Genomic DNA, 12197 nt, shown 5'->3' with positions numbered 1-12197 from the left:
AGGTTTTATGGAGTGATGAGATGAGAATGATACTTGATGGACCAGATGGGTGAGCCTGTGACTGGATCAGTAATGGGCACAGAGCTCCACTTCGAATCAGACACCAGCAAGGTGGAGGAGGGGTACTGGTATGGGCTGGTATTATTAAAGATGAGCTAGTTGGACTTTTTCGGGTTGAAGATGGACTTAAAATCAACTCCCAAACCTACTGCCAGTTTTAGAAGACACTTTCTTCAAGCAGTGGTACAGGAAAGTCTGCATCTTTCAAGACCACCATGATTTTTATGCAGGACAATGCTCCATCGCATGCATCGAAATACTCCACTGCACGCACTCCACTGCTAGCTAGTAAAGGTCTTAAAGATGAAAAATATGTCCTGCCCCCCCTTCCTCATCTGACCTGAACCTATTGAGAACTTGTGGGCCCTTCCTAAATGGGAGATTTACGGTGAAGAAAAAGTGCACCTCTCTGAACAATGTCTGGGAGACTGGTTGCTGCTGCACAAAAAGTCGATCGTCAACAGATCAAGAAACTGACAGACTCCATGAATGGAAGGCTTGTGACTGTTATTGAAAAGAAGAGTTGCTATATTGGTCACTGATTAGTTTTTGTTTTTGTTTTTTGTTTTTTGAACTGTCAAATGTTTATTTGTAAATTTTGAGTTGTTTGTTTATTATTCTCACTTTAACAGATGAAAATGAGTGAAATGGGAAAATTTTCATTTTTCATTTAGGTTCATAATAATTCTGCATGCTAATAGTTGCCCAATAATTGTGCACACATAGATATTCTCCTAAGAAAGCCATAACCTCACTTTTACTTTTTTAAATATTCAGGTTTGAGCTTTATTAACATTTTGGATTGACCAAGAACACTGTAGTTGTTCAATAATAAAATTAATCCTCAAAAATACAGCTTGGCTAATAATTGTGCACAGAGTGTATGTTTCATGTATTTTTTCTTGGTAATAGAATAGAATTGGTTTGCTACTGCTGCGTTTGAGAATTTTTTTTAAAATGTGCAGGTTTTGCTTATAACCTAATGGTCTTTCCTCCAAGTGCTACCTAGGGCTAACTCTTCGTTTGTACAAGATCACCCAAAATTAGTTAGCTGCTGTCACCTGCTATTTGATTGAACTGATTACTGTTTTTAAACTATTGAAAATTTGTTTATATCTAGATCTAAAGTGTTCTATTTCAATTTCCTTGTGACTTATTTTAAGTTAGAAATTCCTCAGTGATGTGTCTGCTTAATACTAGGGTATGCCTGCCACGGTCTTGCCAGTGGCATGTAACAAGAGTGTTGTTTTTATTTGTTTTTAATCAACCACCGTTAATTAAACTTCAAGACTTTTAAACTTTAATATTAAACAACTCCTTATTTCATATAAAGCACTCCAGCAGTCTCCAAACTTTTCAAAATCTTGGCAAAAGAAATTGTTCCAATAAGGTATTTTCCTTTTATGACTGGCCTAATAGAATTGTTAGGGGTTAATTGAATTATTAAGGATTTCTTCTCATCCACTGTAAAAAAAAAAATTATTCAGATCTAGATCCCGAGATCGCCGTAGACATCGATCTCGGTCATCCTCCCGTGAACGAAAGAAAAGAACCCGTTCCAGGTCCCGTGAAAAGCGACATCGTCATAGGTCTCGTTCTACTAGTCGCAGCCGCAGTCGCAGTCACCAAAGGAGCAGGCAGAGCTCCAGAGACAGAAGCAGAGAACCCAATTCCAAAAAAAGGTAATATTTTAATGAGTAGTTGGCATTTTGTTAGCTTTTGAACAGAAAAGATTACACTTAAGCCATCAACCTATCTTCAACAGTAGCTGAGGGTTTTTTTTCCATTTTGTTTATTATAGGTACATTGGAACAGTGTACTTCAAAAGCTTTTAATTATAGTCAACTCAGGTGCAAACTTAGGGTAGCTATAATTAAACAAGGAAATATCAGCATGTTTGGAAGATTGACAAGGTTTGCAGAAGTGGGAAGAAATCTCAGGAGACAAATTCATTCCTACCCCTACTCTAATAAGTCAGTGAGAAATTACATTCTCACTTGTCAATAAAAAAAACTAGGTCATTTTGGAAGAACATGAGAAACTGAATAGAATACAGGTAATCATTGACTTAAGATCACAGTTGAGACTGGTAAAAGTTGTGCAGCCATAAATTGAGTTGGACCCGATTTTACAACAGTTTTTACAACAGTCGTTAAACAAATCACATGGTCATTAAGCAAATCTGGCTTCCCAAATGATTTTTTTGGGGGTGGGGCTGGAAATTAGCAAAAAAGGTAGCAAATCGCAATGATGTGACCCAAAGGATGCAACGAGTCATAAACACAGATTGTCCAACTGCTGAATTGTAATTAGATGGCCAAAGGGTGGTACAACAGCCTTAAATGGAAGTACATGGTGTAAGTCCCTTTTTCCAAGGCCATTGTAACTTTGAACAGCTGTTAAACAGACATAAATCAAAAATAGCTATTGACTGAAATGGAATTCTGGAGATATTTGCAGCAAGTTCTTTTTTAAGAGTTTAATATAAAATTCTACATTTATCAACTTGGAAGGGAACACCAATAACATCAATAAATTCAAAAACAATATTAAAAAGTCAATATAAGAGTGTAGCCTAAATTTCAATTTCCTACTGTGTTTCCCCAAAAATAAGACCCTGTCTAATTTTTTTTTTTTTTTTTTTTTTTTTTTTTTGAAATATCAGGGGGGTCTTATTATTTTGGGAGTGCAGGAGGCAGCGAGCGTGGGCACCTCATGGCTGCTGCTGTGTTGTGCTGCTGTGGCAGCGCAACACAGCCACTTGTCAGCTGTTTGGTGGGGCACACAAAGGTGGGAATATCCTCAGCGTTCTTGGCACTCGCCTGTCTCCCATCCATCCATCCCCCTCACCTGCAAACTTCTGCCCCGCTCCCGCCATCCCTGCAAGGTGTTTGCCTGCAGACAACGGCAAGACATGCGACGGAGCTGCAAGGCAGGTAAGACACACCTCACGTCGCCCCACCCCTCCCCACCTGCCACCCCCAAATTGCATCCAATTTGGGCAGGGGTAGGAAGCCCTGCCATGCCCGGCAAGAGGGGGAGAAGAGATGGCAAGAGGAGCGAGCCCTGTCTCGTTCCATGCGTCTCGCTTCTCCCACACCCCACCTGCCATCCCCCTTGATAAAGAACCGGGCACTGTGGAAAAGGGAGCCGCGCGGGCTTTGGGCGTCTGGGGCTGCCAGGATTGCCTGGTAGAGAGGTGGGAGCGGGGTGGGAGTTTGCAAGCGATCGCTTCCCCTTTGCCTTCTCTCCCTTTGTCTTCTCTGCTCCTCTGGCGGAGCCATTTGTGCAGCAGAAGACTTGCGCCTTGCGCTGGCCTTCCGAAGGGTACTGTAGCAGCAGCTATCCACAATTTTTTGACCCTTATTTCATCCCGACCCACGTGACCCAGTATGGTCAGGACAAAATAAGGGTAAAAAAGTTGTGGATAGCTGCTGCTACAGTACCCTTCGGAAGTCCAGCACAAGGCACATGGGGCACATCGCTTGGCCTCTTGTTGCAGAACTGGCCGCAATTGATGGCAAAAGCAGCCACTCTTGCTGGAGGCGCCGGCCGGAGCGGCACCCATAAGGCAGCTGTTCCGTGGATGGAATTGCCTGCTGTGACTGTCACCATTAGGTAAGGAGGGTGCGAGGCCTGTGGGGTGTGTTGCTTGGCCTCCGGCTTCTTTTGCAGCCGCAATTGGCTGCAAATGCAGCCACGCTTGTTGGAGGCGCCAGCCTGAGCAGCAACACGAATCAGTTGTTTCATGAATGGCAGTTGGAGCAGCTCAGCTGATCCAATTAAGGGGTCGAGAAGCCCTGAGGTGACCGGGGAAGGGAAGGGCTATCTCCTGTGCTAGCCACACCCACCCCTTCACTAGGGCTTATTTTGGGGGGAGGCGTATATTTACACTTGCCCAAAAATCAGGTTTGGCCTTATTTTCGGGGCATGTCTTATTTTCGGGGAAAACACGGTGGCATGATTTGGTTTGTAACATTTTTTAATTTAATTTTTTAGTTTATATTCCACTTTGGGACTTTTTGTTCAGTCTTGAATAATTTCAATTCACTTACATGTGCTATATCAGTTTATATTCAGTATGTGTTTAGGCTTAATTTACCTAATTAAAGTAGGCAATAAAGTTAAATACCTAAAGTAGTAACTTTACAAACTAAGGTCTTCAAAGCTACAGAAATAAATTGCAGTATTACCAGAAATTGATAGAATTAAATTTGGCTATGTGATTGTGGTTAATTTCTGTTTACAAGCCAGTCTCAGGTGAATTCATCAACTCCTAGGTATTTTTTCAGCATTCAGTCTTCCTTGAAATTACATTTCAAAACTAATTTTTTCTTTTGATTTTTTTGCCCGTTTATTCAATTAGTCAAAATTCCAGGTCTGATCTCCATGTTCAGCTTTAACTTTTATAAGTATGTTACTTACAGTGAGAGGAAAAAGTATTCGATTCCCTACTGATTGTATGTTTGCCCACTGACAAACAAATGATCAGTCTGTAATTTTAATGGTAGGTTTATTTTAACAGTGAGAGACAGAATAACAACAAAAAAAATCCAGAAAAACACATTTCAAAAAAGTTATAAATTGATTTGCATTTTAATGAGTGAAATAAGTATTTGACCCCTTCACAAAATATGACTTAGTACTTGGTGGCAAAACCCTTGGTGACAATCACAGAGGTCAGATATTTTTTATAGTTGGCCACCATGTTTGCACACATCTCAGGAGGAATTTTCTCCCACTCCTCTGCAGATCCTCTCCAAGTCATTAAGGTTTAAAGGTTGACATTTGGCAGCTCGAACCTTCATCTCCCTCCACGGATTTTCTATGGGATTAAGGCTGGAGACTGGCTAGGCCACTCCAGAACCTTAATGTGCTTCTTCTTGAGCCACTCCTTTGTTGCCTTGGCTGTGTGTTTTGGGTCATTGTCATGCTGGAATACCCATCCACGACTCATTTTCAATGCCCTGGCTGAGGAAAGAAGGTTCTCACCCCAGATATGACGGTGGCCCCATCCATCGTCCCTTTGATGTGGTGAAGTTGTCTTGTCCCCTTAGCAGAAACAAAACCCCAAAGCATAATGTTTGACGGTGGGGATGGTGTTCTTGGGGTCATAGGCAGCATTCCTCCTCCTCCAAACGGCGAGTTGAGTTGATGCCAAAGAACTCGATTTTGGTCTCATCTGACCACAACACTTCATCCAGTTCTCCTCTGAATCATTCAGATGTTCATTGGCAAACATCAGATGGGCCTGTACATGTGCTTCCTTGAGGAGGAGGACCTTGCGGATGCTGTAGGATTTCTGTCCTTCATGGCGTAGTGTGTTACCAATTGTTTTCTTGGTGACTGTGGTCCCAGCTGCCTTGAGATCATTGACAAGATCTTTCCATGTAGTTCTTGGCTGATTCCTCACCTTTCTCGTGATAATTGAATCTCCACAAGATAAGTTTCTTCCATTTGCGAATAATCGCACCAACTGTTGTCAACTTCTCACCAAGCTGCTTGGCGATAGTCTTGTAGCCCATTCCAGCCTTTGTAGGTCTACAATCTTATTCCTGACATCCTTGCACAGCTCTTTGGTCTTGGCTATGGTGGAGAGTTTAGAAACTGATTCACTGCTTGCTTCTGTGGACCGGTAACAAGATGAGATTAGGAGCACTCCCTTTAAGAGAGTGCTCCTAATCTCAGCTCGTTACCTGTATAAAAGACACCTGGGAACCAGAAATCTTGCTGATTGATAGAGTGAAATACTTATTTCACTCATTAAAATGCAAATCAATTTATAACTTTTTTGAAATGCGTTTTTCTGGATTTTTTTATTGTTATTCTGTCTCTCTTTGTTAAAATATACCTACCATTACAATTACAGACTGATCATTTCTTTGTCAATGGGCAAACGTACAAAATCAGCAGGAGATCAAGTACATTTTTCCCTCACTGTACATGTAAATTGAGTCTGTGGCATTGCGGATCTGCATCATTTCTAGTAGCTGAAGCATTCTGTACATTAGTGACACTTTAAACAGTATCCGTAAATATTTTAATTACTATAAGAAAAATATACTGGATAGCATTCATTTGACTTTTTCAACTTTTACACTCTTGAAAAATAAAATTAGTGATTTCAGTTTAATATTTTTTCTAATTATGTTAGGCTCTGTGTTCTTTCTATTCCAATTTTGGAAATGATACACAATGATAATTGTGCTGTTTTATGCTCTGGTAGGCTTAATGAACAGTTAAAATCAAATGAAAGTAATGTACATTTTCAGATGCATTATTTTTTTCTTCAGATCATCAAAAGAAAGATCTTCCAGAGATCAAGAACGAACCAGAGATCATAACAGAACATCACGTGACAAAGAAAGTTGCCCCAGAGAAAAATCTCCAAGAGATCGAAACTGCAAAGAAAGGAAGCGATCTTATGAAAGTGCAAATGGTCGATCAGAAGACAGGAGAAGCTCAGAGGAGCGTGAAGCAGGAGAGATATAACTGGCTGTACATTCACTTGATCCTTTACCTTCCTATGAAGTTGCATACTGTGGTTTAGTTTACAGTTATTAAAAGGGACACCAGTGAGCAATTCCAATGTTTATCCATCTAGGATAGATGTACAGTGTATAAACATGGTTATAATGAAGTCTGAATTGATCCGTTTCCATTGATAATTCAATTGATGATAAGTGAAGCAGTTCCCTTTTTTCTTCTCCTCCAGTAAACTTGTAAGACATATTTTCAATGATCTATCTTCAAGATACCGGGTTTATGTACCAACATAATAGATTTAAATGTTTTCTTCTCCAATACAGGTTATAGTAAACAAAACTATAGTGTGCTCTTTGCTTTGGATGCTTTCAAACCTTTATAAGCTCTTCTAGTTTTATTCTGTCAAACAGCAGCACTGAATCATTTTTAAAGAGGTTGAGTGGGTTCCAGGCTTTTATTACCACCAGAAGATTGAGTTCTCAGTTCCTTCTTGAGAACTGAACATGTTTGGCAATGTTTAGGTTGGGGACATGTGCTGAAGAAAATGACAACTTTTAAATTTTATTTTTACAGTGCCTATTTAGACTTGGAAGTCAAACAGCTGTTGCATTTCATCCTTTAAAAATTTTTTTTGAAACTTTGAAATCAAAGCCAGTCCCATGTCTTTGTACAATTTAATTGGTCTATGTTCAGTATATTTGTTTTTTCTTTCAAAATGATTTTTCTGTTTTTTTTTTCCTTGTGGTGTGTTAACTGCACATCCCTAATTGTAAACAGCAAAAAATAATAAAGTAAGCAAAAAAATAATTTTTGTCCAGTGAAATAGCTGTGTGTTCCCACTCCCTCTTAACAATTGAAGTGCATGCTTCTCACATCGATACTTTTTTCAATTAAATCTGAAAATCTGTTCTCGTATTTATTTGAAAGGCAATGTTTCATACATATTGTTTATGAGTTTACTGAAAAAATTGTGAAACACAGACTAAGTCTAAAATACTTTATGTAATTCATATTTCTATACATATGGAATACAGCTTTCTTTGAGGAGGTAAGTTTTAACAACTGAATTGTACACTGACACTCCAACAGACATTTTAGACAGAGTAGAAAAATTTATTATCAAAGATAACATTGCATAAATATATATCATCAACAACCCAAGTATGTATAAATACCTTCCATTAATTTGTCACAAAATTTAATATCTGGATCCGGAGCTGAAACTGCTTCAGATCCTTTTTTTATGATTTAATAGCTTTTGTAATGATGAACCTTTTCCTCAAAGTTAAGCAAAACTACAGTTGCAAGAAAAAGTATGTGAACCCCTTGGGATTACGTGGAGTTTTGCATGAATTGGTCATAAAATGTGCTCTGAATTTCATCTAAGTCACAACAATAGAAAAACACAGTCTGCTTAAAATAATACTACACAAACATTAGATGTTGCCATGGTTTAATTGAACATAGCATGTAAACAATTCACAGTGCAGGGAGGAAAAAGTATGTGAACCTTTGGACTTAATAACTGGTTGACCCTCCTTTGGCAGCAATAACCTCAACCAAATGTTTCCTGTAGTTGCAGATCAGACCTGCACAACGATCTGGAGTAATTTTGGACCACTCCTCTTCACAAAACTGTTTCAGTGTAGCAATATTCTTGGGATGTCTGGTGTGAATCGCTCTCTTAAGGTCATGCCACAGCATTTCAATCGGGTTGAGGTCAGGACTTTGACTGGGCCACTCCAGAAGGCGTATTCTGTGCTGTTGAAGCCATTTTTTTGTTGAATTACTTGTATGCTTTGGGTCATTGTCCTGTTGCATCACCCATCTTCTGCGGAGCTTCAGTTGGAGGACAGATGGTCGTACGTTTTCCTGCAAAATGTCTTGATAAACTCTGGAATTCATTTTCTCATCAATGACAACAATCCGTCCAGGCCCTGAGGCAGCAAAGCAGCCCCAAACCACAATGCTCCCTCCGCCATGTTTTACAGTGGGGATGAGATTTTGATGTTGGTGTGCTGTGCCTTTTTTTCTCCACACATAGTGTTGTGTGTTCTTCCCAAACAACTCAATTTTGGTTTCATCTGTCCACAGTATATTTTGCCAGTAGTGCTGTGGAACATCCAGATGCTCTTTTGCAAACTTCAAATGTGCTGCAATATTTTTTTTGGACAGCAATGGCTTCCTCCGTGGTGTCCTCCCATGTACTCCATTCTTGTTTAATGTTTTCCTTATTGTGGATGTGTCAACAAAAATGTTAGCATGTGCCAGAGATTTCTGTAGGTCTTTAGCTGACACTGTAGGATTCTTCTTTACCTCATGAAGCATTCTGCACTGTGCTCTTGCAGTCATTTTTACAGGACGACCACGCCTAGGGAGAGTAGCAACAGTGCTAAACTGTCTCCATTTGTAGACAGTCTGTCTTACCGTGGACACATGAACATCAAGGCTTTTGGAGATACTTTTGTAACCCTTTCCAGCTTCATGCAAGTCAACAATTCTTGATCGTAGATCTTCTGAGAGCTTTTTTCTGCGAGGCATGGTTCACATCAGACAGTGCTTCTTGAAACCAGTAAACCCAAAACAGGTGTGTGTTTTTAAAGGGCAGGACAGCTATCAACAACACATCCAATATCATCACACTGATGGGCATCAAGGTTGGCTCACTCCTGGCTCCAATTAGCTCTTGGAGAAGTCATTAGGCTAGGGGCTCACATACTTTTTCCTCCCTGTACTGTGAATGTTTACATGTTATGTTCCATTAAACCATGGCAACATCTAATGTTTGTGTAGTATTATTTTAAGCAGACTGTGTTTTTCTATTGTTGTGACTTAGATGAAGTTCAGAGCACATTTTATGACCAATTCATGCAAAATTCCACGTAATCCCAAGGGGTTCACATACTTTTTCTTGCAACTGTATATCAGTGAAACCCACAAACTAACCTTGTTCTTTCCTTGCTGTCCTTAGATGATTAACTAATCCTAACAAATTTTGTTTTTAAAATTCTTTGAAATGACAAGTACAAAATTCATTATTGTCAAATGATGCTTAGTTGATCAATCTAATAGTTAACTAATATGTTAATCAGGGCTATTGTGGCGTTTTAAATTTACAAAGTGAAAGTATATGCACTTGGAATTTTTTCAATGTAGATATAAAAATTTATTTTCAGTAACAGATACATACCCTTCCTCAGAATATAGTGCCTTGCACTTATTTCAAAATTTACACAACCCAGCATTGTCTAAATGTGTATATAATATCAAATAATAGATTTTCTCTTTAAAAAAATGTTTTACAAACTAATACATCCAATATATTATTGCTGTTGAAAATGAGCTTGTAAAACATTTAACTTTTCAGTAACAATATAAATTGGGTAAAAGGTATCATTTTGTAGAATTAATAGGAAAAGATAAGACTTTTTCATCACATCCTTCCAAAAATATTTTATTCTGATCTGGTGATGGTAGTTCAGCTTCTTAACTCATGACAATTACTTTTTTTTTAGTCTTATCTATTTAAAAGTTCTTTTAAAAATTTGTGTAGTGACTATATATCAGAGTATTTAACAACTCTAAAACGAATTCCTTAAACGGATTGATATTTGGTTCAATTAATAATTGAGTGCTCCTTTTTTTGTTTAAATTGTTTTCTGAATTTAGTAGGTAGCAAATGATATCAGTATTTTGTTTGGATAAGTTGTATTTAAGATGTAAGCTAAATTTGACCATATACAAGATACATATTAATGAATTAGACAGTTTCTATATATTAGGAACACATAATTTGCATATTACATTCATAATTTCATATGTTAGGTTTGAAATGCTCTTCTGGAAATATACAAACATTATTCCAAAATAGGTTTTGATAGCCTCATATTGCACATTCTTATAATTTTTGAAAGTTTGAAAAAGAACTTTTGGGTGATCTTCACTACTAGTGAAAGCAAATTCATACTATATACAGCAATATCTTTTTCTAAATATTCTACCATTCAGTTTCCTTGACTGATCATAACTCTACTATTAAAAAATGAGAAAAATCTATTCATTTTCACAACAATTTGCCTTCAGGATATGCTTCATGTTACCTTAGAGAGGAAAATGTAACAGGGAAATGTAAAATAATCTATTTTTGGAGTGTTTCAATAATCACTGCTTGAATTAGCTGCATGTCAAAAGTATTTTTCATATAGTTAAACAATTCCTGACTTCAGTAGATTTTGAAATCATGTATCATGTAGCTTTTTTATAGAATGGCTGAAGTTTGGAAAGCTTAAAAGGACTGCATAAATACAAAAAGACTTAAAATAACAATCGAATAGTTTTTTTTTTATTCAAAATCTCAGAAAATGTTTTAGAATAGCTTCTAAATAATAGTAATGTTGATGTTCTTTAGCCTCGCCTTATAGCCTTCCCTTAGAGGTGTCAGGATGAACTCTTTTAACTCCTTAGACAAGTTTTCATTGCAGTTTTTCATGTCAGTCAACATTCCATTTTTATTTTTATTTTTTAATTTGATTTATATGCCGCCCTTCTCCGGAGACTCAGGGCGGCTTACAATGTGCTAAGCAATAGCCTTCATTCTTTTGTATATTTATACAAAGTCAGTTTATTGCCCCCACAACTGGGTCCTCAATTTACCTACCTTAGAAAGGATGGAAGGCTGAGTCAACCTCGAGCCTTGGCGAGATTCGAACCTGCAGTAATTGCAGGCAGCTGGTCTTAATAATCAGCTTAATAACAGGGTGCCTTAGACCACTGTACTACCAAGGCTCTTGCTTGTTTGTTTTCCTTTCAACATCTTTGCTTTTGTAATTCTGCAGAATTATATGATTCCGATTTTATATATTGGACAAAAACTACAAACTACTTTTTCCAATAGCAGGAAATGATCTAAATATCTCCACAATACGGTGAATATCTATAGCTCGGGTGTAGGATTAGGGGAAGGTTCTCTGAGCTTGTGGGTTGGTTTCTGAACGTTTTGTTACCAGGTTAGATAACATCTTCAGTGGAGTTTAGGGGATGTCAGGGTCAGTGTTCTATCTGTTGTCTGTGACAATGAAAAGACTATCCTTACACAAGGCCTCAGTTTCAACCACAAAGATGCTGACCCCATTTAAATCCATTCCAAAGACACACCACCTGGACCAAGAAACACAAGACGTCAGACAAAACATCATCCCCAACGTGCAGTACAACAGACAAAACACATCCAAAAGGAAAAGAGCACTAAAGACACTGAAACAAGACGAAAGCATTGTCCTACCAGCAGACAAAGGCAGTAATGGACAAAACTGACATCAGCAAGGCTGAAAACCATCTAAACAAAACCAACACCTACCAAATAATCCACAATGATACAACAAAACAGAGAACAAAATAAAAGACACCCTAAGAAAAAAAAATGGCTAACACCACTAGAAAGAAAGCATATGCAACCACAAGACTCCACACCCAGGTTCTACAGACTCCCCAAAATACACAAGAATGGGATCCCCTCAGGCCCAATTGTGTCTCTCCCTGGAACATTGACATACGATGTAGCAAGAACCCTACAGAGGAAACTTAGACACCTGGTCAACGACTCAACCCACTCAAACTCCCCAGAATAGTGCATCAAGCACACCAAGATCAAT

At 38.3% G+C, this 12197-nt stretch overlaps 1 protein-coding gene across 5 annotated transcripts in view; it reads left to right on the top strand.

Moving 5' to 3' along the window:
* The window catches only part of LOC117655596 (putative RNA-binding protein Luc7-like 2), a 50086-nt gene extending 43201 nt beyond the window's left edge, over window positions 1–6885 (top strand). For all 5 annotated transcript variants that reach the window (XM_060694598.2, XM_034403177.3, XM_087873144.1 and 2 more), the window contains 2 exons: window positions 1548–1742; window positions 6354–6885. In XM_060694598.2, the coding sequence (XP_060550581.2) occupies window positions 1548–1742; window positions 6354–6552 (394 nt within the window). In that variant the 3' untranslated portion in view covers window positions 6553–6885. The remainder of the gene's footprint in view (window positions 1–1547; window positions 1743–6353) is intronic.
* Window positions 6886–12197: the final 5312 nt, after the last annotated feature.

The sequence above is a fragment of the Pantherophis guttatus genome, chromosome 7 (genome assembly GCF_059756535.1).
Source record: "Pantherophis guttatus breed Tessera chromosome 7, ASM5975653v1, whole genome shotgun sequence".
Lineage (NCBI taxonomy): Eukaryota > Metazoa > Chordata > Lepidosauria > Squamata > Colubridae > Pantherophis > Pantherophis guttatus.
This window is presented reverse-complemented; position numbering and strand designations above follow the sequence as displayed.